General features: G+C 39.1%; 1 protein-coding gene and 1 pseudogene across 1 annotated transcript; both read left to right on the top strand.

Moving 5' to 3' along the window:
- The first annotated feature begins 1,706 nt into the window (after window positions 1-1,706).
- LOC145786464 (serine/arginine-rich splicing factor 5-like) lies at window positions 1,707-18,518 on the top strand. Its single transcript, XM_082598128.1, has 5 exons — window positions 1,707-2,006; window positions 7,430-7,661; window positions 12,163-12,419; window positions 15,531-15,653; window positions 15,903-18,518. The coding sequence occupies exons 1-5, from the start codon at window positions 1,789-1,791 to the stop codon at window positions 15,961-15,963; spliced, it is 891 nt and encodes a 296-aa protein (XP_082454254.1). The 5' UTR covers window positions 1,707-1,788; the 3' UTR covers window positions 15,964-18,518.
- A 4,988-nt stretch (window positions 18,519-23,506) lies between these two features.
- LOC145788269 (general transcription factor II-I repeat domain-containing protein 2-like) lies at window positions 23,507-24,116 on the top strand (annotated as a pseudogene).
- The last annotated feature ends 2,143 nt before the right edge of the window (window positions 24,117-26,259 follow it).

The raw sequence follows: 26,259 nt of genomic DNA, 5'->3' as shown, positions 1-26,259 counted from the left end.
AGATTTTTATTTTTGATTTGTTTTGGAAATGCTCTCAGAGCGCACCAAATTGGAAGTATTTTTCAAATTTTTCTTGGGCAGGCCCTCCAAACCCCCCGCTGAAAGAGTTGCCTTCGGCAACACGCCTTCGGGCTTCGCCCGACGGTTGCGCCCTTCGTGCCTACTACCTTGCTGCAGAATATTTCCAAGTTGCTTTCCCAACGGTTTAAGCCACCGAACGACACTGGAAATTAGTTAAGGAGTCAGATAGCCAAATTAGTTAGAATATCCGTTAGACAGACAGAATTTCATTAGACAGACAATTAACATATAAATTAACATTCTTACACGTAAAATAGACGTTACCACAGTAACACATCAATATCATATTGAACCATACGGAACCTAACATAGAACTGCAACACCCAAGCAGGTGCACCTACTTTATTGACGTGTGCATTTTTAATGCATGTAACAAATAAACTATTACCGATTTTGCGCAAATTTGCCTTAAGTTTTGGAGGACCGTGAGTCGTTGAAAAAATCGCAAGGGGACCGTTCAACAAATTTTTTGAAAAGGTTTGGGAACCACTGCTCTAGAGTCTAGACAAAAATGTTACCTTTAAATAACGATAGACCAGAACAAGCCCATTAAACTATCATAAACCAGCTCACTGGCCGAGTGGTTTCGCCTTTGCCTCTGGTGCTGGTAGATCTGAGATCGATTCCAGGTCGGGTCAAACCGAAGACTTTAAAAACGGTACCGACTGTGTTCTTTCTTTCATAACACAGTGAAAATAAATCGGGTAATAATGTGATAACATCGTAAACCTGATATAAAATTAAACATGAGCCCTGTCGCTAAAGACCTTAGCTGTTGTAGAGCGACAATTAATCAAACCATAACACTATTATTATTGAACTGTCATAATGTTTTTTTTTTCATTTATCATGATAACAGCAGGGTAACAGTCAAAAATAAAAACAAAATGAAATTTTTTATCGACTGCAGCACTATTACTTTTGTTGTCACGTGTTTAGTTCTTTTTTTCAACAAATTAAAGTTGCCAGTTGCCACTTGCCATACTGTCTGTTGCATTTTCTTCATTGATGCCCAGTGCCAGCCTTACTGTCTCAGGCGTTTCGAGTTTCACCATCTTCAGGTCTAGTACGCTAGTTCAGTATAGTCATAGCCCCACAACGGCAAGAAAACCAAAAGTATGCTGTTAGAGTATTTGCATCAAAATAGCACGGAATTTGTCAGTTCAAATCAATGTTGTGACAAGAGTAGGCTGCATGTTTGCATGGTTTTCTTTTTAAGCTGTGGCTATATTTACACTATATAGTGTAATAATAGCCTCAATAGTGTTGCCAGATAAGGAATTCTGCCCTAATTTGAGAAAAGTTTAAAGCTGTTGAAAACAAAAACTTGTATTTTGGAATTTTTTTAGTCCTGGGACGATCAAAACCCTAATCTTATTCCTAACTCTAACCCTTACCTTAACCCTTCCTAACTTTAATCCTAACTCAGGCAACACCTGATTGTGGAAAAATAGCCACTTCCTTCTTTTTATTGTCCACTTGATTCCAAGCATTGACTGCCTCTTGTATGAAAAGTTACCAAGATTCTCTGTTGTTTGCTATGTATTAGGTGGTTGTTGGTTTAAGTAAGTTAATATTTGTCTTCCTTGGGCACGCTTCCCTTCAATTTTGCCTGTGAGAGAGAGATGCTCTAATTTTCCTTCTGTTCAGAAAGTACATCTGAAGTGTTTTACAGTAAAAGCAAGTAGACAAAGGTACTTTTGTAAAATGTCTGGTTCTAGGGTTTTCATTGGGCGTCTGAGCCACCGAGCACGTGAAAGTGACGTCGATAGATTTTTTCGTGGATTTGGCAAGATCAGAGATATAAACTTAAAAAATGGATATGGGTTTGTTGAATTTGAAGATTCACGTGATGCTGATGATGCTGTATATGAAATGAACAACCAAGATCTTTGTGGAGAACGTGTGACAGTTGAACATGCAAGGTATGATATATAGACAAATAGTGTGTATAAAGTAGGCAGTGGCTATTTGACCGGCTCCGGTCTTTGAATCTGAAACACTATTTGACCGGTCATGACGTCACTACATAAGCGCTTTTTTCTTTTTCTCTTTCAAAGCAACAGACGAGAAGCGCCGATATAAGTTCTAACTTCAACGCGAATTCTTCAACTCAGTCCGTGGCGCGTGCGATACGTTTCCGGCTGCCAATCTAGAGGGGATGAGTTCGATACGGATGCAACCTAGTTCGTACCCTGAACAGTTCGGACCCTCAGTTCGTACCCTGAAAAGATCGAGAGAAAAAATTAAAAAAAGCCGAAGTCGCTGATCGGAGTTTCCGCAAACAAACTCGAAGGTTAGGGTTAGCGGAAACCGCGGAACTGCGGAAAAATATTTGCGGAAACTGCGATCAGCGCTGGTTTTTTTTTTTCGGTCATTTATCGGTCATTGACCGATTTTTTAGCAAAATGTCCGAAAAAAATATTGTCAATTCGGTCAAAATGTCCGAAAAAATACGTACGCGCTCAAATCGATTTCAGTGATTGCAAAGAAGCTTCTTGCGCCACTGTACGATTTCTTGTCAATCGGAAATACAAGACGTAGACTTAGTGTTTAAACGTTGATCCAATGTCTTATTATATGTGATAACGCAAATACAGAAGTCAGTCTTCGAAATTAGCGTGGGCAATCGGCACTTGCCGAGGTGATTGCCGACGCAGATGCGTGAATGGCGCATTAGCGTTGGCAATAAAAATGCTGAGGCCACAGGAGCGCTTGTAAGGACCAAAAGATTACAAAAAAAAAATAATTTTCTTGGACTACACCAGACTCTTACTATTGCTGGATGTTTTATTTGGGTTACTTCCTACTTCGCCGGCGCTTAGACACGTGCCCAGCTGAGAGAATTGAATCTTTCATAAAAATATCATCCTATTTGCATTGATTCAACGATGGTAGACGTCAAATTAGTCTAAGCATCTACTCCTTATCACGCCTCGCGACTTTGTGTTGCTCGCAGTATCTCAATTGTGCCGAAATTATGTTAGTGTAAACGTAAATCGAGGCAATCTTTTCGCAGGAAGCTATTAATTTGTTACTGGTACCTGGTTGAGCAATTAACGTTATTTTATGATAATTCAACGCCACTAGATGTCGAATTAATGTAAAACAAACGTAAATTTCTTATTGGGTACTGTTGTTACGCAATATAACCCGCCGGGAAAATTAAATCGATTTGTGTTGCCTCGAACATTGAATCAACCCAAAATTAACTTACTTTCCCCCGTCAGTTATATAACGTTTATTACCAGCGTGCGTATCGCGTTGCTCGCTTTATCGCTAGTTTTTGGTATTATTACATCACAATAAATCAAACAGTGCGGTCGTGATAGACTACTCTAGTATATATTTTGCTTTTCGCTTTACATGTTTTGGTACATTTTTTTCGTAATAAACGTTCACATGCAATTGCCGAGGCAATTTCAACTTTTGCCGTTTGACCTTGACAATGTTTTTGCAAAAATAAAAATATGTTAATTTCGAAGACTGAAAGTAACGTTTGTCTGTTCTAACTTTTCTCAGATAAAACACGACAACGTTTCTCAGCGAAACTTAATGTTGTAGCTAGTCAGGAAGTGCAAATTTTGGTTTGTATCAGCTACTTCAAAGGAAATATTTTCATTAGAAAAAATGACCGAAATAAATAAAAAATGACCGAATTTTTTCAAGTCATTTCGGACAAATGACCGAAAAGTCTCAGCGAAAAAAAAAACCCAGGATCAGCGAGGGTTAGAGCAGAGCATAGATTACTCGATGATTAGAGTTAGGGTTAGCCGAAACTGCAATTAGCAAAACTGCTGAAAAATGTTTGCGGAAATTGCGATCAGCGAGGGTTAGGGTTAGAGCATAGATTGCTCTATAGTTCGGGTAAAGGTTAGCGGAAACTGCGGAAAAATGTTTGCGGAAACTGCGATCAGCGAGGGTTAGGGTTAGAGCATAGATTGCTCTATAGTTAGGGTTAGGGTAAAAGTTAGCGGAAACTGCGGAAAAATGTTTTCGGAAACTGCGATCAGCGAGGGTTAGGGTTAGAGCATAGATTAATCTATGGTTAGAGTTAGGGTAAAGGTTAGCTGAAACTGCGGTCAGCGGAATCTACGGAAAATGTTTGCGGAAACTGCGATCAGCGAGGGTTAGGGTTAGAGCATAGATTAGCCTATGCTGGTTAAGGTTAGCGGAAACTGCGATCAGCGACTTCGGCTTTGTGCTATCTTTCTCTCGATCTTTTCAGGGGGAAAATTTTAAAATGTTTGCGGAAACTGCGATCAGCGACTTCCGCTTTTTTTAATTTTTTCTTTCGATCTTTTTAGGGTACGAACTGAGGGTCTGAACTGTTCAGGGTACGAACTAGGTTGCATCCGTTCGATACTATCTGGAAGCATTCTTTTTTTTTATCTAAATTTTGACCCGAAGCGCATTTATGTGGTCAACTTTTAATTTGAGTAGCCTACAGCCCATTTTTTATGTCTTTTCAAATGTGAGTAATAATGTTAGAGTTTTTTTAATTTGCTGGAATTTGAGAATTTCTCTTGGTAATTTTCCGATCGTCATAAGTGAACGTGTGTTGCCGAACGACCCTACATTCTTCTCTCAAGTTAGTTATATACAATACTTCTTTAAAAAATGGTTTTACCATTATCATTTCTTTTAAAAGAAGTATTGTTGATAACTAACTTGAGAACTATACTTGAGAACTATTAACTAACTTGGACTGTAGGCTACTCAAATTAAAAATTGACCACATAAATGCGCTTCGGGTCAAAATTTAGATAAAAAAAAAAATGAAAAAAGAATGTTTCCGGATAGTATCGAACTCATCCCCATTAGGTTGGCAGCCGGAAACGTATCGCACGCGCCACGGACTGAGTTGAAGAATACGTGTTGAATTTAGAACTTATGTCGGCGCTTCTCGTCTTTTGCTTTGAAAGAGAAAAAGAAAAAAGTGCTTATGCAGTGACGTCATGACCGGTCAAATAGTGTTTCAGATTCAAAGACCGGAGCCGGTCAAATAGCCACTGCCTATAAAGTATGGGTATATGGTATGATAGTAGACTATTTTAATAGACAGTTGCTGTAGTTCGGGTGCAACCTAGTTCGTACCTTGAACCATTCGTACAGTCAATTCATACCCTGAAAAGATCGAGAGAAAAAATTAAAAAAAGCCGAAGTCGCTGATCGCAGTTTAATAGCACAAAGCCGAAGTCGCTGATCGGAGTTTCCCCAAACAATTTGAAACAAACTCGAGGGTTAGCGGAAACTGCGGTTAGTGGAAACTGCGGAAAAATGTTTGCGGAAACTGCGATCAGCGAGGGTTAGAGCATAGATTACTCTATGGTTAGAGTTAGGGTAAGCGGAAACTGCAGAAAAATGCTTGCGGAAACTGCAATCAGCGAGGGTTAAAGCATAGATTACTCTATGGTTAGGGTTTAGGGTAAAGGTTATATAGCAGAAACTGCGGAAAACTGTTTGCGGAAACTGCGATCAGCGAGGGTTAAGGTTAGAGCATAGATTACTTTATGGTTAGATTTAGGGTAAGGGTTAATGGAAACTGCGGAAAAAATGTTTGTGGAAACTGCGATCAGCGAGGGTTAGGGTTAGAGCATAGATTACTCTATGGTTAGGGTTAGCGGAATCTGCGGAAAAGTATTTGCGGAAACTGTGATCAGCGACTTCGGCCTTTTTAATTTTTTCTCTCCATCTTTTCAAGGTACGAATTGACGGTCCGAACTGTTCATGGTACGAACTAGGTTGCATCCCTGTAGTTCAGTGGTTTTCAACGGTACCGGTATGTGTAATTTTTTGGGTGCAACCTAGTTCGTACCCTGAAAAGACAGAGAGAAAAAATTAAAAAATGCCGAAGTTGCTGTTCGGAGTTTCCGCAAACAAACAAACTGAAAAGATGGAGAGAAAAAAATAGAACAAAGCCGAAGTCGCTGATCGCAGTTTCCGTTTTTCCGCAGTTTCCACAAACATTTTAAAATTTCTGGTAATGATCCTAAGAGTTTGCCGAAGTTGCTGATCGCAGTTTCCGTAAACATTTTAAAAGGGTTAGGGTTTTGGTTGAGATCGGAGTTTCCGCAAACATTTTAAAATTTCCGGTAATGATCCTAAGAGTTTGCCGAAGTCGCTGATCGCAGTTTCCGTAAACATTTTAAAAGGGTTTGGGTTGAGATCGGAGTTTCCGCAAACATTTTAAAATTTCCGGTCATGATCCTGAGAGTGTTTGTTTGTTTGCGGAAACTGCAATCAGCGACTTCGGCTTTGTGCTATTTTTTCTCTCAATCTTTTCAGAGGGAAAATTTTAAAATGTTTGCGGAAACTGCAATCAGCAACTTCGGCTTTTTTTAATTTTTTCTCTCGATCTTTTCAGGGTACGAACTGTTCAGGGTACGAACTGTTCAGGGTACGAACTAGGTTGCATTCTAATATTTTTACCTGTCCACAGAAGATCTTACTTTCTGCAAAGCTTATTTTAATATGGGATCATTAGCATCCTGTAAAGTTGTGATCGCACTGTGAAACATTCACAGCTGTAAAACTGACATACCGTATCTCCAAGTAAAATTGTTTGATAATAAAGATGAACTTTTTGATGACCTAATTCTTGCGTGTAGTTTTCAGAAAGTTTTGAAACACAGAAATACTACATAACCAAATAGGGAATTTGGCTTTGATTTTGAAAAATTTAGTGGAGTTTTTAACATTTATGGCTTTCTCTTCCTTTGTAATTGGACTCTCTATGTTCAACAATACTGTATTGTTCACAACTTATTTATTTTCTTTGTTTCTTGTATGGAAAATAAACTGAACTGGTATGTAAATTCATTAGTTTTGCAATAAAGGCAATTGATGCCAGTGAAACCAAAGCATATTATTAGTATTATAATTAATCCATTCTTCATTTTTATTTTTGTAAACTGACAAGGTATGGAGCCTAAATCTATGAACTCAGCTGGATACTTTTTATTCAGTAGCCAATGCTTATAAATTCCAAGATCTATCTAAAATTTGCTCATACCTGTTTGTTCATATGATTTGAAAACTGGGCATTTGTAATGTTTATTGCTTGTGTAACTGAGATTTGTTGGTAGTGATTTTGAATTATTTTGAATGCATATATATCTTTGTTTTTACTGCAAGTAACATGATATGTGAAATGTTATGACAGGTGATGTTACTGATGGCTGGTAGTTGGCCCTCCTCTAACCCACTTGACGATAGATGTCTTGAAGTGGCTAGCTCCTTTCTGATGTGCTTCATACAAGCTTTCGCTGTTGATCAAGTTTTTCTGCTCTATCTGATGATTATGATGAATAGTGTCGATGTGTTTTCTTTCAACTTGGCTAACCAGGGGGGTCCCTCGTTTTGGAGGTGGTGGCGATCGTCGAGATTATGGAGGAAGAGGAGATCATGGAAGAGATTACAATAGAGGTGGTGGTGGTGGTGGATACAGAAGAAATGATGATCGTCGAGTAAACTACTATGAAAGTAGAGCTATTGGCAAGTATGGTCCTCCAACTCGTACTCGCTACCGTGTTATTGTTGAAAACCTTTCAACTAGAGTCAGTTGGCAAGATTTAAAGGTATGTATATGGTTTTAGCTAACTATTGTAGTAGATAATTATATGCAGTGTTGTACGCGCCAATGAAATAAATTGATGGCATCAGCGTTAGCCCGAATTGCCTAAAAACTTCACGGTGTAAAATACTGCGTTAGCTTAGAAATTGATGGCATCAGCGCTATCTTCTAGTGCTATTTTAGCCAGGGTCTCACAAAGCGGAAGTATTTTGCCTTACCTAATTGTTATGAATCCATCTAGTTTTGCTTAACTGTTACGAAAGGATTGTTACGTTATGGAAAGTTACAAAAAATGTTGCTGCAACATTGACAATTAAGATGCTAATTAAGAAGCGCCATCTTAGATTATATATATAGGAGAGCCAGATGTCATCATCAAAAGAGCCATATTGATATGGCTTGTGAGCCATAGGTTCTCGACCTCTGGGATAGACCATCAGCTGCTGGCATAGACAAAGGTTCTTTATCGTTAGTGTGCCATTCTTGTGTATTCGAGATTGGTTTTTGAGACTGTTTCGAGCTGCGAAAGGCGATTTCGTCTTTTCTCAACTCAGATTAACCCAGGATACGATAAACAAACTTGTTGACGCTGTCAACGTACAATAGTACAACATTGGATATATGTAGTAGTTGTGGGATCATACTTTATTATTCTAATACATACAGTATATGTACAGAAAAAGTCTATATATTGAAGTTCAAATAACTTCAACTTGAATGATGCGATTCCACTGTATCTAAATGACACAAGGTCATAATAACTTTTTACTTGAATGACTGGTGGCATAATGACTTCAATCTGAGTGACACCAGTCTTGGTTTATCGTGACTGATGTTACGGACTGTTCGGATATGTTATTTTCAAAATTTAGTTTCTAACTTCAGTAAAAGCTTCATTAATTAGTAAGTATATATGTTTTATTTTTATCCATCTGATTTTGATCTGTTTTTCGATAACTTGTCTCGGTCTATATTTTTAAAAAATGTCGAAAGTTGCACTACAAAGTCACAAAATATAAGTTAAACTAGTTCCAATATTAATTTTTCACCTCAAATGAATATATATATACGGTACATGTCAAAGAAAGTCTCCATATTAACTTAATAAGCACAGTCTGGCAGGATATCAGCCTACTCAAGTGTTACGTCAGACAACCCGCAAATAATCTGGTACCTTGTTACCACAGTGATCACCGCTTATTAAGCCCACAGTTAATAGAAAATAGACCCACCGCTTATTAGTCTAATTTGGTCCGGTCCGGAATTCATCATCATTATCAACCAATTTTGATTATACAGGCCATGAAGTAATCCTCATGTCGAGGGTGTGGACTGTCTGTTGAGAACAAAGTCTTCCCCTCCACAGTCCACACCTCACGATTTATTGGGTTGGCAGAGTCCACGTACCACGTTCAGGGCTACAAGATCACGTTTTACAAGTTCTTCCCAAGAAAGTTTTGGTCTACCTTGACCCCTAACTGGATGTTGTCTTCATTCAGGCTTGACTAGGCAGGTCCATCTTACCATCGCTCTGTCATTACGTTGTAAGCGCTTGACGGTGCTGGATAAAGTAGCCCACGTTTCAGAGCCATAGAGCATGGCACTCCTCACATAACTGGTGTAAACTTGACCTCTGGTTGCAGCAGGAAGTTGCTTGCTTGTGATGATAGGGAGGAGTTTCCTAAACTTTTTCCAGGCTGACTTGCACCGCTCTATAATAGCTGCATGCTCACACCCCCCTCCAGAAGACATGGTATGACCAAGGTGGAAAAAGTCAGCTACCATGTCAAGTGGCAACCAAGCCTTAAAGCAGCCGGCGGCCATCGCGGACATGGCCGCTAAGGAGTGCTTGAATGACCGCCGGTGCTTCTCAATCGGCCAAGCTTGGCCGCCGGTTTCTTCTAGCCAATTATTTGATTTTGCAATAGAATGAGCGTAGATTAACTGTCAAAAATATGTAGTATCAAAGAGTGACGCAGAGTTACGTCAGCGCGTCATAATCACCATTGTTGTATTGTGCGGGAACATTTGCTATGGAATATATCCAGCTGCGACCACCAGCTGTACCTGCGCATTCATCCATTGTGCGGGAATGCGCGAGTAGCCTAATAGCATTAATTACGGTGACGCGAAACCACAAGTCGCAGGTTTGTGTTTTTTTGCATGATTATAGAGCAGCACTAGACGAACATAACTGAACAAAAACAAGACGAATTTTCCACTTGTTAAAAAAATGATCTAGAATAAAGTTTTTAAAAAAACTTTTGCGCATTTGCCTTTTTGACTAAGTCTTGTTTGTAATTCCTAATGTTTATTTTAACAAAGTGTTAATCCGAAGTGTTACTTTGCAGTGGCTGGCTATATTGTCGTTTTGTCATGTTGTCAGACATTGAATCGTTGTTAAGGAAAACTAGGTTAGTTGACATTCGAGGGGAAAACACGTGTCTTCATAGTTGAGAAATGTTCCCGCTATGGGTTAGTGACTTCACACCTAGGGATGCACAATACAGAATACCTGGCTATTCTAGAATACTTAATTTCGAATCCAGAATTTCGAATCTATTCTGAAATTACGCGGCAATTTTTTTCAAATAATATCGAACAAAAAGCAAAAATATTTGTACATTATTTTGAATTGTATTAGTATCACATGTCAAACAGAGTATAACATATGATAAATCAAGCATCATACGATTAGGGTTGCCAGATTTTTTTCTCAAAATAGTGAACATTTTGAACCCTCCAACTACTACTAAAAACTTGGTCATCACACTGCTTAGGCCTATAGTACAATAAACATGCAACTGTTTGGGTGGCAGCTGATTTTTGTGACCTTTTGGTCATTCGCTGCCATCCTTGTTGTGTGAATTATTTGTGTTTATTGTGTTTTTGTATATTTTCTCTTTTTTTTCTTTCTTTTTTGCCAACAAAACAAAAAATAAACTGAACTGAATTCGTCTGCAGTTCTGATAACTGCGTGAACCATATGAAGGAAGAAAAAGAGGCGCTTGGAACAAACAGTCCATGAAGAAAAAAATCGGCGCGCAAGACGGAAAATATCAATTTTACATTTGTTTAACGTCGCACACTGTTCATTTAACAGATTTATTTTCGAATCCTGATATCCGAAAAGAAACTGCAAATGCGATTCGAATACATTGAGATTCGAATCTCTAAGATTCGATATTCTGTATTGTGCATCCCTATTCACACCCTCAATGGTGATATCATAACGGTATTAATGGTCAGATTTTATGAAAGGCGGTATTTGGTAATGCAGTTGAAACAATTTACTGAGCAGCTGAAACAATTTAGTGTCGTTAGATGGTCCCGCAATACCGAATTACAATCCCGATAAAGCAGTTATTGCGTGATACAACGATTCTATTGCAGGACGTCGCCCAGACTTCAACAACGCTAAGTGATCATTTTAGCATTGTAGCAAGTTTAATTCTATTTACTTGTGCTATCGTTATTTGTATTTTGGCCTCCAAGCGTGCAGATTTGGCCGTCGAGAAGGAGCTCCCGGTTGGCCACGATGGCTGCCGGAAAAAATACGAGTTTTAAGGCCTGGGCAACCCATTTATATATTCCTATATTTAAAAAAACTTGCTTTATATTAAAGCTCAAAACCCCGCTTAATAAGCCCAATTTTCTATTACATTTGCTTGAAATTGTGTTCATGAAGATTTGAAATTGTGTAAAAAGTTGTCACAATTTATATATATACTATTTTTTGTCTTGCTTTGGACAATTTCACTCTTTATTACGCTGCTAACTCACTTCTTAATTCAACTGTTTCGTTACAAACGTTTAAACTGGATCTCATTTTATTGGGTTGTGCAAAACAATGCTTGTTGCTGACACAACTCTCAAAAACGCAATTTTTGGAAAGAACCGATGGTTATGTGCATTGTACAGTTAACAGATTTAGCAACTTTTAGCCATAGTGCAGTCGGCCATAATCATTTATGCGTAACGGTATAGGAGTGGTAAAAATTGGTTTCCCGCTTAATAAGCCTAAAGTCGTCCGGTCCCGAGGTGGGCTTAATAAGCGAGGACTACTGTATAAATAAATTAAATATAAATAGCACTCTATACATTTGAGCCGCACAACTTCAGCATCAGACAGAAAAATAATCAAGACTGGCATTATTTGGGTTAGAGTCGTTATGTACTTTATTGTTCCTGAAAGAAGTTATTAGTGCTTGTGTTATTCTGGTATGGTGGCATTTAAATCGCAAACTGAACGTCGTGCACCGATATGAAAAGTACTGTATATAGGGATAATGTTATCTAAAAAGTTATGATTCATGCAAGTATTTTCAGTGCTTGAAAATTGAAATATTCTTGTCAAAAATCAGCATAAAGTTAAATGCCGTTCTCTTTTTTTCTGCATTTAAAGCTTAATTTTGTATCGTTAAGACGTTAAAAATGTTTTCTTTCAATTGTACGTACTTTGGACTGACGTAGCTATCTTACAAATTCACGTCATGTTTTTGTAGGATTACTTAAGGGACGCTGGAGAAGTTACATATGCTGACGCCCATAAGCATCGTCGAAACGAAGGCGTTGTCGACTTCGCCAGCTATGACGATATGAAACGTGCAATAGAAAAACTAGATGACACCGAGATCAATGGGCGAAGAATCCGTCTCGTGGAAGACAAATCTTCTCGCTCTGAGAGCCACAGCCGCTCGCGATCTCACTCAAGATCACGCTCCCGATCCAGATCAAGAAGCGGACATCGGTCGCGATCAAGGTATAAGATAATACAGTTTTTATTGATATGTTGCATAAAATACTGCAGTGACTAAGCTTGTGTTAGGTATGTTTCGAACATAGCGATTTATATGCACAGGTCATGCCACCGTGCAAACCTGCAATAATGATGACGCCGATGAAATTTGGAAATTATAGTTGATAATTCAAATTGCTAAAGTGTGATCGCTAAATTTCAATTCGCTACAAAACTTCCAGTTTCATTTCACCGGAATTAAAAATTCATGTTATGTTATCAACAAGGTTGTAAAAAACCCAGGTGTTTTAATAAAACCCAGCGGCCCAGCCCACCCGGTTTTTTATTGGAAAAACGAGCTTTTTGATACAAAAAAAGCTGGTGGTTTTAAGGACAATTAAGTGAATGTTATATCACGCAAATATAGCCGAAAACATTTTTAACTAATTTGTTTGACTGTTATTTATGCGATATGCAATTTATGTGAAGAATTGTGCTCTTAGGCTGTGAGTTGCTGGTTGCTAAGTCTGCTAAATCTAGCAAGAACTTTTTACTTGATTCAAACTTATACGTTACTTACTTTTTTTTCAGCAATAGTTGCAACAAAACTAATGCTAAGAAACATAACAATCCCGGTGAACACCCAGATTTTGCATTATTTATTTGATTAGTTGTTGACAATGAAGCTTGAGAAAAAGCTTTGTTTTATCAGAAGTGTCGCCACAAGTTTTTTTCTTAAACAACTTTGAAGTGTTCTCAAATTAGAGCAGAAATCCTCATTTGGCAACATTAGTTTTGTACATCTATCCATGTCTTTTTTAACATCCAGTCGACCTGGCTAGCTGACCACAACCCTGGTTACCAACCGGGTCTGCTACTATTCGGCTAGTTCGATTCGGCTGCAGTCTTGTTCGGCTGGTTCGTTGGATTTACTTAAGGATTTTGTTGGATTACAGAAGGATTATGGTTGGATTTTCAAAAATTTGCCGAATAGGGAACTTGACGAAAAAGACTGTACCCGAATAGGGAACTAGCCGAAACGGGCCATTCTGTTACCAACCAATGTCGCCAGATGCTCTTCGGATTTTCAATACAATTGCCACAATCTAGTCTAAAAATAGTGGCCTAATACACAAAGACTATATTTATCAACTACCAGGGTTGAGAAAAACCCGGGTTTTTTTAAAAAGCCCAACCCGCCCAGGTATATTTTTGGGTTTTATTGGGTTTTTTAAAAAAGATGCAAAAAAGGTAGATTCATGCTTCTTTCTCCTCAAAACTACTTTTTACGAATGAAGTGCCTTTCACTCACAGTGCCGTACATGCTTGCATAACTCAATAAAATAACGCACTAGGGCTGTTGTTGCTTGAATGTTGCATCATCGATTAATTTCAAGATCAAGTTGGATGTTGCATCATCCACTGATTTCTATACCAAGTTGATGCTACCGTGGTAGAAATCACATTATTGCATCATTTGCTTTAGATTTGAAGGCAAGGAGCATTTATGCCATGATGTTTAAATATTTTTTATCATTTATATACATGTAGTAATAGATGAGCAATTGAGTGATTGCGTGGCCAATGTCCATTTAGGCCAGTGGTTCTCAACGGGGGCGGTACCGCCCCCCTGGGGGGAGCGTTTTGATTTTGCAGGGGGGCTGTATGATTACCTCGGTTTAAGGGGGGCGTTTTGATTATTAGGGAGCATTCTGGTTTAAACCATCTACTGCCCAGCGTAACGATTTCGTCAAAGAGCTCGTATCTTTGTGGTAGCATTTCCTACCTCATACCTGGTGGAAAAGGGATTCAGCTGTGTTGTTCTGCTACATAGCCTACCAAACAGTGAAACCCACTTGACATATCCAAAAGAGGTGATCTTCGAACGTTTCTCACTGGCTTTACACCGGATGTGAAGAAACTGGCACTTTCTTACCAAGTCCAAGGTTCCCATTGACTACCAGTAGGCCTATACTATTTTCATGCTTGCAAATATATATTTGCTTTTCATCAAATATGGTTACTAGTCTCTAAAACCCATACAGCCTGTTTCACCCTAAAAGAGGGATCATCAATCATTTGAATAAGGATCTTCTGATGATCCCCCTTTTAGAGTAAAACAGGCTGTAAGGATTTTAGAGACTGGTAACTACTAACTAGTCTGCTGTATATTTGATGTAATGCACTCTGCTTGGCTTTTGCTTGGCATTGAGCACTTTTTGTAGTATTAGTAGTATTTTTTTCGCTTTGCGTAATTAATCGTTTTTGTTGGGGGGCGATAAAATTTTGCCGGTTCATGAAGGGGGCGTTGGGTCAAAAAAGGTTGAGAAACACTGATTTAGGCAAATGCTCTGAAACAGCCATGCGTTAGAATCCAGAATCTGTATAATTGGTAAATAGCCTCCTAAATTGCATTTCAGATCATATATACAGACTACAGTAGAGTAGTACTTTCACCAGTTTAACTATAAGGCCTTCTTGCATAAATGAGTTTTAATGTAGTATACACAAAGTGGCATTACTTGATTTTTGTGTAGGCTACTGTACAATATCCACTGCGTTTTCAGTTTATTCTTGGAAATTTACTTCACAATAACATCCTTAAGTCCTAATTTAAAGTTTGTTTTAAGTGCCTTGTAGTGTTTTTGTTTATTTTTTTAATTTTCTAATAAAACCTGGACAAATATGATGCTCTGGGTTTTTTATGGGTTTTTTTATGTTTTTTTTTAGGTGGTTTTTTAAAAAAAACCACCTGGTTTTTTTTGGGTCGGGTAAAATAACGACAACCCTGTCAACTACTACTCAGACTATCAATTTGAACTAGCTACTGGCTATTCTAACTGCTATTCAGCTTACCAGGTCAGGTCGGAAAATATTGTTTCTAAAGTGGCTGAAGCAAAACAAGTTTGTGAAGTACTGTATTTGCTGTTCACTAGTACGAGATTACGTGTGCATTTCTGCTATTCCAAGCTTCTCTTTTCAACGATTTTACTTACCTGGTTGCTAGTTGTCTTGGATCAACGTTCGATTGTGTGTTGTTTTTTTTTACCCAAACCTCTCCATTCATGTAGGAGCATAGGTGGTAATCACCTGTCACAATTGTTTTGCTTTTAAATAGCTTGTTAATGATTTCAGGTCAAGAGGCCGTGACAGCAAACGCAGCCGCTCTCGATCGGACTCTCGCTCACGTTCTCGTTCGCGGCACAGCAGCATGAATGGCGATGGTCGAAAAGCATCCAGATCTCCGAGTCGATCTCGGTTAGTGATTGTCTCTTTAATCAGTTTGACTTTCACTTTACCCAACTATTAAGAATTAAGATGATTTTTCTATGACTTGTTGTTTTTTTGTAGAAAATTCCCATAGTTGATTTTTTTGCTTCGCTGAAAAATCATAAATCAAACCAGTGCAGATCTTTTCAGGAACAAATCTCATCATTGAGTGTACACTGTACAGTTTTAAATTTTGATTAAGATTTATATTTTGCAACAACATTATTGTTTTTGCAGAAGTCCAGACGAAAGGAAGAAGAGCACATCCCGGAGCCGTTCCAGGTCTCCAAAGGATTAAGAGCTTTAACCAGATGTGATGACATCGAAAAAACGAGGACACTGCCCGTTTGTGGTACTTGAACTAAGCAGCTACAACACTTCTTGTGCAACCAAACTTGCTGCATCCTGTTTTACACCAACGTTTTAGTTTGCGCGATAAACTTGGATGCAAACAAGCTTAGCACTCATGACACGTTCCATGATTGCGAGCTAATTCTACGTGACGGAGAAGCTGTTTGCCATTCGATTGGTTGTTATTGTACAGTGCAACATCTACTTGGTGAGACAAGACAACTAGTGATTGTGATTTTCAACCCGACGAGTTTAGAACGCACGTCTACCCTATCAAGACATTCTACGAAATGTATTGTAATTCACGATAACAGTTTGAAGCGCAGCATTAAAATTTACGCATTTTTGTAGAGGTAATGGGTTGTGGACTTCTTGAAACATTGCAATCGTTAGCTAATTGAATAAGCGACTAAAGCAGTTGAAGATAGGTCATCATCATCCAAATTCGGTTTTGTCCCCACTAGTGGTGATGGCCAATTCTGTCCATCGCACCTCCTTTCAGTCCGACTTTGTCTCATTCTTCACCTGCTTCATGTTTTTTTCTGGACGTAACCGTTTTCTCTTCCCATCTACCTTCAAAGCCAATGTCTTTTAAAGAAAACTTCCTCCCTCCTTCGTACATATCCAATCCATGTTACTCCGTTTGCTCTCGCAAGTTCTTCAATAGTCTCCCTCATCTCTAGCATATCCACCAGTTCTTCAGTCTTTTTCTCCTTTCTGGTTTTTACTCTACACATTGCTGTCCCTATTGCCCTTTTCGTTCTTGTCAGAATAGCCAGTTCACTCTCTCTTGATATCCATGTTTCGCTGCCGTACAGTATTGCTGGCCGCATACAACTCAGATAGACCTTTCATTTTTAATTCGATTACCCTTTTATTTTTAACGAAAACTTCTTTAGGTATAACATTTCTCCACATTCCCTGAACTTTACCCAAACCAGCCTTGCCCTTGTTACAGGTGCTTCGCATCCAGCGCTTTCATTTATTTGATCACGCAAATAACAGAAGTTGGTCACTATTTCAATTCCATAACAGAAACTTTCTTTGCAATCCCCAATTAAACCTTTTCCTTTATCACCCACAAATAAAATCATTTGCCAGTCTTTCTGTAGCTCTTCTAGTATTTACACGTACACACTTACAACACCCCTTGCATTTCATCGAATTTTTCATCACTCTCTTTCCGGGCTCTCTTTTCACATATTGCGTATGTGTCGCTTTGCTGTGCACAGCGATATCTTCTACTCTACTCACCAGTCACCATCACTTTCGTTTTTTTCTAAATTTACCTTCATACCCTTTGTCTTATGCTTGTTTTCCCTTTCGCATTTTTTTTCTAGTCCCTCCATGCTATCACTGGTCAAGACCAGGTCATCCGCATACAAATTTTTTCACAGCAAACCCTCCCTTATCTCTTCAGTCACAACACCAACCACGATAGCAACTATAAGAGGTGACAGATGCAGGTGATAATAAAAGTATACAGTTGCTGATAAAGATATTTGAAGATAGATGTAGCTGTTTTTTCACGTTTAAGTATTATTTAATGGCATCCAATGCTTTAATATCATTATTCGGTACTCGTTACGGTGGTTGGGACAATGTCAATCTTATAACGTATTTTCGTAAGAAATAGCCATCGAAAGTGAACAAGTTACTACCCCTTGCAACAATATTTCAAAATTGAAGGTTATGGAGCATCGTTTGCTAAATTCGGCAAGCTCTTAGAGCTGTTATAATATCTGACGTTATAAACGCTTCCAAACAATGTAGTTTCTATTTTTGAGGCATTTTACTGCGAAAAACATTGTTCAAGCATTTTTAAAAATACATTTGCCCGATCATGTTTTTCTTTTGACAAGTACTTGCAGTGTTGCCAGGCGCTCATGTGTTAGTGTTACAAGAAAGGCTCTAACTTGCTCCAAACTTTCCCTAAAGCTACCAAATTTTGCATCTGGCAACAATGCTTTCGAACACTGACCCTTCTAAACCACTTAATCCCTAACAATAACATCTCACTTAAAGAAACAACGTCCCAAATTATTCTTCGGGACGGTGCTGACTTATCGACTGGCTAACCTGGACCACGCCTGGACAGATCTTTTAAACCGGGATTGGATGGAGTGTAAGCTTGGTCGTGTTGAATGTGAAGAAAATTTCTTTATGTGATATTTGATGGTTATATTTTTATTTTCATTTTGGAGTAAAAGATGACTTGTTATGGAATGATTGCGTCCTTTGAACATTCCAAGAGTCCTATTCAACTTCAAAAAACGTGGTCAATTGTTGTTTTTTTTAATGTGAAAGTGGCGATAACTCTATTTTTATTAGTAGGCTAGTTTCTGCAAAAATTCTAGGCCCCAAAACTTCACAGTTTCTTTAGGACTTTTCTTCCACTCAAAGCCCTTGCCGCTGTTGCGTTGTTTTTTTTGCAATGTTTTGCGTGTTGGAAAATACGGTAATTCTCACAATCAAGTTGTAAATAAAGTTGAATGACATTGAGCTTGGTTGCAAAATGATTTATCATTGTCCCATGTCAGCAGTGGTGGCCTTAAGGTTTTGTGGGCCCTGGGCAAGAAGTAATATTAGGGCCTTCTACCGCCTACGTATCGACCAATTAAAATACGCAAACTCAAATAACCATAAATCACAATAACACAAAAAGGAATTAACATAATACAACAATAAACAGCGATTGTAAGCAAGAAAGGTGTATTTCATGCTGTGACATCTTCACATCACTGTAATGCTGTGTTGTACCACCTCACCCAGTGCCATCCGAGTCCTACACCACCCGTCTGCAGCACTTACACAAAATGCACCTTTCTAGCTTTTATTGCGGCAAACTCTTTCATAAGAGAAGCATTGTCCAATGTTTTGCCCACGTTGTGCTCAATTGAAACAACAGCTAGTCCAACCAAGCGTTCTTGGCTCATTGTAGAGTGAAGGTAGTTTTTTATCAACTTTAGTTTAGAAAATGATCTTTCTCCTGAAGCTACAGTAACTGGCACAGTAAGAAATAGTCTTAGTAACAAACACAAGTTAGGGTACACAACATTCAATTTGTTTTGATACCAATACTGTCGAACAGAGAGAACTGTGGTTTCTTTTGTTTTCAATGGTGAATATATTCTTGTGTAAAGCTCTGTACTTCAGTGGAAAGTTCTTCACTGTCAAGGTCTCCAGCAGTTTCTGGCATAGGCGCCTAAGCCGTGGGGGCCAGGCCTCCACGCATATTTCTGCGTGGGAGTAACTTTTTATGCTGTATTGATAAATAAAACAATAGATGAACTAGCGATCGGCAGCAGGAAAACATTTTTTAAATGCAAACCGCAACAGCTTCGCTATAAATAATCGCTAGAACGAGTAGCGATGCCACAATCCCACCCCAGACAAAAAAATCTGCCTAATTTTGCTGCCTGGGACATAGCAACAATATACTATTTTGCGTCGATTCAATGTCATCAGATGTTGAATGTACCCAAAAACAACATAATTTGCTGCGTAGACGCAGCGTGAGTTTAGCTTAATGCGCTTGCAAACAGACTCGATGTCGCTTTCGAAAGTCGAAACCTCTGCACTCTGCAGTGAATCGCTCGCTGTGAAAATGAGCTTGAAGTCGCGGCCCGAGGTAAGGAAACGTTCAAATATTACGTAACGCTTTTTTTCCGAATTTTTGACCCCCCCCTCCCCCATGTAACGCCAACGTAACGCTTTTTTTAATCCCCCCTTCCCCCATGTAACGCTTTTTCACTACGAATTCAGCACAAAAAACTACCATTCCGTACTCGAAAGCGTTACGTAACGTTTTGCTTGAACCCCCTCCCCCCCCGATGTGACGCTAACGTAACGCTTTGCATAAACCCCCCCCTCCCCTCGAAGGCGTTACGTAATATTTGAACGTTCCCTAACCACTAACCAACGCAACAAGGGCTGGTACAAACCGCATTGCGTACACGCGGCATAATTAACGCAGCAACGGACTCGCGCAACCTGCATGGCGCACACACGACCGTTGCCATAGAAACCCGATCAAAGGCGGGAATATGCGCATTTTTTGTTTCATCTGCAACACGAAAACGGGCGTTTTACAGCGAATTGAAAGCAGGTCAGTCATAAGTTGCAACATTGCAGTGAAAAGAGAGCAATGTCAAGTCGAAAACTTAATCAAACGTCTCTCCGTAACTATTTTTCAAGGGCTGTTTAGTGTTTACGGATGTCAGCAACTTTTAAATTTATTCAAGGTGACGTGATGTTGAATTGATGTAAACATGAATGATTTTGCTTTCAACAGGTATATTTTCAAGCGTATGATCAAGTTAGTATTTTCATTCCATTTACAGTATACCTTTTAGTAAACCTTTTCGTCTCTGTTTCATGCTAATAAACCTAGTTCGTTGCTAAACTTTATGCTGTGCTTAGCTTAAAGAGTCGTAGTCCATCATCCGCTAGCCCACGCAGGCGCATGGCATGCGAAGTGGTCGAGTTTTGTTTATAATAATTAACGGTAGGTCGAACGTAGCGATAACTCCGAGTGTGGCAATAAAAGCAATCCTAGTGTGACGACATAAGTACGTCATCCATCTGCGTGACATTTTGCTGAATTTACGTTGCTGCTGATGAAACACGCTTTCGCCCCCACGGCCAAAAAATAGTTAGGCGCCTATGGTTTCTGGGGATGCTTCAGAGCATTTTTTTTATGCAAACTATAAACTATGGTGGAAAAGCTCTCCCCCCTTTGGCACGCGTGTGACGTCACGATATTGAGAATGATGCTTTTCTTTATGCCTCCAAAACAAATTTTTGCTTAATTTTAAACGAAACTCCATTAAAAGAGCGAGTTGAAGAGCCAATACCAAACATTCAAATATCTCATTCAGGAGTTAGCAACAAGAAAACATAAAGACTTCGCTTTATTTCCAAAAAAATGCCAAAGAAAACATGATCTCATCCTTTTGCTATGTCACCGGACAGCACTATTTTACAGGAATATTTATGCGTACCCACATTTTTGTTGAAAATGCTCTCAGCATGCACCAAATTCAAAGTAATTTTTCAAAATTTTCTGAGGGAGGCCCCCCAGTCCCCCGCCGCTGGGTGGTGTCGTCTTAGGCGAACACGCCGTCGGGCTTCGCCCGGCGGCCGTTAACGCCCCACTCTCAAAATTCCTGGCTACGCCACTGAGCAGCTTGCTCCGCGTGTTGAAGCACTGCAGTGCATAGAATGATACAAAACACGCATGTAAGTTAACTAGACCTGTGCTTCCCAAACTTTTTCAGTTCGCGACCCACTTTTAGTGCAAGTTTTATTGTGCGACCCACCATGCGATATGACATCTTTATTATGGCATCTTTACTAAGTGGGGTACGTACTGAAATAGTAAATGCGACACAACACATCTAACTGTTACATTGTTGCATAATTGTTACTGCAATAATTTTCCCATCTAATAGAAAACAGGGTGCACAATTCATGAAAATGGAAAGTCAACAAATGAAGTGAAGATAAGAGTAGCGAAGGCGTAGTACTGTTCAAGACAAAACTGCGGCTTGTGAGATCCATAATAATGTCGATATTTTTTAGAAAATTTTAACATTCAGTGACATTTAGAAATGCTTCGCGACCCACCTGAAATAGCTTCGCAATCCACCGGTTGGGAAGCACTGAACTAGACGAAGTTGTTGATGCGATTATCGTAAAAGTACAACAGCAGACACTATAGTTACGAGCTGCGATTAAACGCAGGAGATTAATCCATTGCATACCAGAGATATAAGGCCTGCACAGGAGATTAATACAGTGAGTCCCCTCATATACATTACTGCAGTGCAGTGGCCTGGTCCAACTCGTTCTTAATACCTAAGCGGATCTAGGAGTTTTTTTTGGGGGCGGCCAGAAAATTTGAAAATGAATTAAAAAGTAAGAAAAAGATAAAACAGGTATAAACAATCAGTGGCGTAGCCAGGAATTTGGGGGTTTTTGACGGCCGGCGGGCGTAGACGGCGTGTTCGCCAAAAGCGACACCCAGCGACGGGGGTCTGGGGGGCCTCCCCCAGAAAATTTTGAAAAATTACTTTGAATTTGGTGCATTCTGAGAGCATTTTCAACAAAAATATGGGTATAAATATTCCTGTAAAATGGTGCTGTCCGGTGGCATAGCAAAAGGATAAGATCATGTTTTCTGCGGCATTTTTTCGGAAATAAAGCTAAATCTCTATGTTTTCTTGTTGCTGATTCCTGGCTGAGATGTTTGAATCTTTGGTATAGGCGAAACTCGCTCTTTTAATGCAGTTTCGCTTAAAATTAGGCAAAGGTTTTGGAGACATAGAGACTGAAAGCATCATTCTCAATATCGTGACGTCACACGCGTGCCAAAGGGGGGGTTGTAACCCCCCCCCCTCCTCTTGGCTATGCCACTGTGAACAATGATACAAGGCATATACGATATGTTATAAAATAGACATTAAAACAGCCATGTTAATCAATAAATTTTGCTGGAATAAAATTTGCTAAGCATGCAAACTGCAAAGTAAACTTGAAATCTGGTAACCCTGTATGCAGTGTCCATGACCAATTGGATATTTGTATGTTTGCAGACATATAGCCTACGGTAATTGATTGAAATTGTATGATGAAGACCAAAAGCTATAAAACAATTCAGGTTTCAGATTGTTTCAACTGACGTCATTTGGCTCAGCGTTGGTTTCAGCTGAGCCAGCTCCAACAAATGTTGCTATTAAAATGTATAATCGATGGATAATTTCAACCTTAAGAATGACAAAAAATAATTCCTCCCCCCCCCGGGATAAGTTAAGTCCGCATTGGGACTAATATCAGCTGTTTAGAAGCATATCGAACCATTCAACAATTTCTCACAAAATTTCGGGGGGGCCCGGGCCCCTTGGGCCCCCCCATAGATCCGCGCCTGGTGGGACCCCTGTACCTTCAATGAAGGTCTTTCATTGTCTAGCGCAACAGTGTTCAACCTGCGGCCGTCGATGAATAATTATGCGGCCGTAGACACACAATTTAATAAGCATGTGTTGGCGGCCTTGCCCGTGCGAGTGTAGTTAAATCAGTGAGCTAAACTCTTTCGCTACATTCTCAGTGAACACATTTCTCATGTGCGCTAAAATAAGTTGATTTCATTGATTGATTGATGCAAAAAGTAATCAGTTTAAACCACTTTAAAAGAGGTGAATTTTGTAGGCATTCGTGCCAACGCTCTTCATCATACGCAATTCCAAGAACTTTTGTAATTGAGCGAAACGACTGAACAAGACATTCTCTATCGTTCGTTGGTTGTCTCAAGGAGAAACATCTCGCCGTGTTCTGCAGTTGCGCAAAGAAATAATGAAATACTATTCCACAATAAACAAAGACTGCCCTTCACAAAATAAGAGCTTCCTCACATCTCTGGCGTTTCTACTGAATTTTCTGTCCCATGCCGACAATTTAAACTGAAACCTGCAAGGAAAAGATACAACAATATGTATCATGGACAAAAAGTATCGGATTTTCGTGACAACTGTCTTCTTAAAAATCATCTTCAGGAGTGTAATTGTTTCTATTTCATACAACTTATGGCTCTCATCGACAGCTGCGAAAGACAGGTCGACAACATTCTAATCACTCTTTTTTCTGGTGTTTGTGATGATACTGTGTTGCAGGATTTTGCTCATCGTTTTCAAGATTTTCAAAAATTTTTGTAAACATTACGACTCGTTGCCCTTCCACACCTGATTGAAACCGAAAGCGTTCCGTTACATCTTCAGATGGAACTGGTGGAATTAAATAGAAATGAGCAGCTTGTGACTAAGTTCAAGTGTGAAGAAAATTTGCTTAACACGTGGAAAGTGCACTTGATTATATCCAATGTTGCGAGAATTGGCAAGAGAAACTCTTGTTCTTTTCCGAAGCACTTACATGTGCGAGTCTGCCTTTTCACAAATGACATAGGCTACCTGAAAAACGAGTACCGAACGCGATTGTTGGACCACGAGACGGAAACCTGGAGCTCAACTAAGACTGATGATATCTCGAGAGATTCCTAACTTTGCAAGTTTATCTGCTCGTATGAAAAATCAAGGGAGTCACTAGTTGCAATGTCGCAGACTTTTATTGAATAAAGTCATTAAAAAAAATGTTTGATATTTTATGGCACTGTTTGGTATAGCCTAAGTATGATAAGTTCAGTGGATATTAACGAATAAATTATTTTCTTAGATAGCGCAAATTACAAAAAATATCATTTAAAACTCACTAGCGGTCGTGTTTTATAGAAGTAATCTGAATGCGGCCGGTAATAGCAAAAAGGTTGTGCACCCCTGGTCTAGCGTCAAATCTAAGACAATTTCGAACCGTGATCAAACATCAATAAAAAAACAACAACAGAATCGAAGTACAACTTCATAGCAAATATTTGTTTCTATATTATTGATGGGATGCTGCCACAATATTGGGGAGATATATCCCCCATCCCCTCTACTTCGGCACCACTAAATCGAAAGCACGTGGTCGAAATTCATTCCCTCGCTTTAACCCACTAAATTAAACAATGCAGGCTACGGAGAAACGTTCGCTGGTTTGCTTTCTATCAGAAATGTTTGCGTTTTTTCTCTGTTTTACCTGCAAACTTCTGATTGGTTGAAATGCTGTTCCTATAACGTTTGATTGGTCCAATGATTCATTTGTCTTACTAAAAACTTTTACCTGGATAGGCTACGGTGGGACCAATGGAACATCGGATTAAAGACCTTTCTCTCAGCTCTGTGCAATGAAGCGTGACGTGGACTTTAAGCAGTAATTAAAGTATTCTGATCGGAAAGGGCTTGCCAGCCATAGTCAATTGGGGGAAGGAATGAATGACTTTCAATTGATTTCTCTATATCATGTCAATGAAATATGATCGCCAAATGTAGACTACAATAACATAGAAGAAGTTGTGGAGGGAAAGTTTTCACCTTCTGCACCACGATTAGAAAACAGAAACCAGCGAACTTCTTTTAATTTTGTAAGACTCTTAGATTTATACAATAAGCAGACGAAGCGTTCTTACTACATAGGCTACACATTTTTTTTGTTAAATCTGAACAACCAAGTGCATTGAAGGCACTGCAGATGTACTAAACGGATACATAATAAACTTTTCTATCAACAATTGTCTTTTTTTTCTGTGAAATGGGGTACCTTGCAATTGATCTCCTCTTACCCCATCCACGAGGCTAAAAACCTGAAGCCCTTATTTCTTTGTCTTTCCAAGTCGTTTTGAAAGTATTTAAACAAAAACATTGTTTTTAACACAAAAAAAATTACAAAACCTATTTTTCTGAAACAACGCCCTATGATGTTTTGGAGACCGCAGTGTGTCCCATAACGATATTAATATGGCAAAGCTAGGTAGCCTACACAATGAGTCGATGATACTTTGAACAGTGTTCAAAATATTAATATTGAATTATAGAAAATCTAGTAGGGGAGAGTGGGTATAATTGGGACGCGTTACAACTGGGACACCTGCAATATTTCCCTCGTTTTACATCCAGTCATGCTAACGATCACGTGTTCACGTAAACATCAGTTTCCTTTCACTTGTGTGCAGTTGAGACCATTGTTGTAGCAGCTATTCAACTTCCGTCGCTGTAAGTAGTTTTTGAGTGGAAAAAGTTATTTTTTAGACTTGGCATTATTTTGTAGTAGTGCTCGAATTAGAAAGGTATATTAGTTTTAGTGAATTGGCTGTGTTGCTTCAGGTATCAGCTTGCATTGATGGTACGGTAGTAAATAAGGCATCCTTTTGCAAAACAAATGGTAGAACTACAAAATGGCGTAAAAACATCTTGCAAGGAGAACTGGGACAGGCTGTCCCAGTTCTCCCCGATAGTAGTGTTAGTTCTCATCGTAGAGTTAGATCTTGAGAAAAGACACCGGAAAAAGTCTAGCTTTGCAGTGTTGCTTAGCCTCATCATCAACAGTATCATAGCCGATGCGGCCTTTGATGAACTAGATGCTCAGTTCGTAAATTTTTCCAATGTTCCCTTTGTCGCGCAGTGTCCCAAAGTGTTCTTGGTTGGCTGATTGATGTATTGAAGTTGCTTAGCCTAAACGTTTGCAAAAGAAGAAACACGTCGCTGGTGATGAAAGCTCAGATGATGACGACGTTGTGATGATCATGGTGGATAGCGAAGATGATGAGCTTGAGGAATGTGAAGATGAATCTTTAGATCCAATTTATTTAGGAGGT

The sequence above is a fragment of the Aplidium turbinatum genome, chromosome 2 (assembly GCF_918807975.1).
Source record: "Aplidium turbinatum chromosome 2, kaAplTurb1.1, whole genome shotgun sequence".
NCBI lineage: Eukaryota > Metazoa > Chordata > Ascidiacea > Aplousobranchia > Polyclinidae > Aplidium > Aplidium turbinatum.
The sequence above is the reverse complement of the archived record's forward strand: the minus strand, read 5'-3'. Positions and strand labels throughout refer to the sequence as shown.

What these genes read in the sequence shown, in the direction of transcription:
- LOC145786464 (XM_082598128.1), top strand. Translation starts at nt 1,789, where the DNA reads ATGTCTGGTTCTAGGGTTTTCATTGGGCGTCTGAGCCACCGAGCACGT. An exon ending in TCAGTTGGCAAGATTTAAAG is followed by an intron (nt 7,662 to 12,162) that starts GTATGTATATGG and finishes ATGTTTTTGTAG; the next exon opens with GATTACTTAAGGGACGCTGG. An exon ending in GGACATCGGTCGCGATCAAG is followed by an intron (nt 12,420 to 15,530) that starts GTATAAGATAAT and finishes TAATGATTTCAG; the next exon opens with GTCAAGAGGCCGTGACAGCA.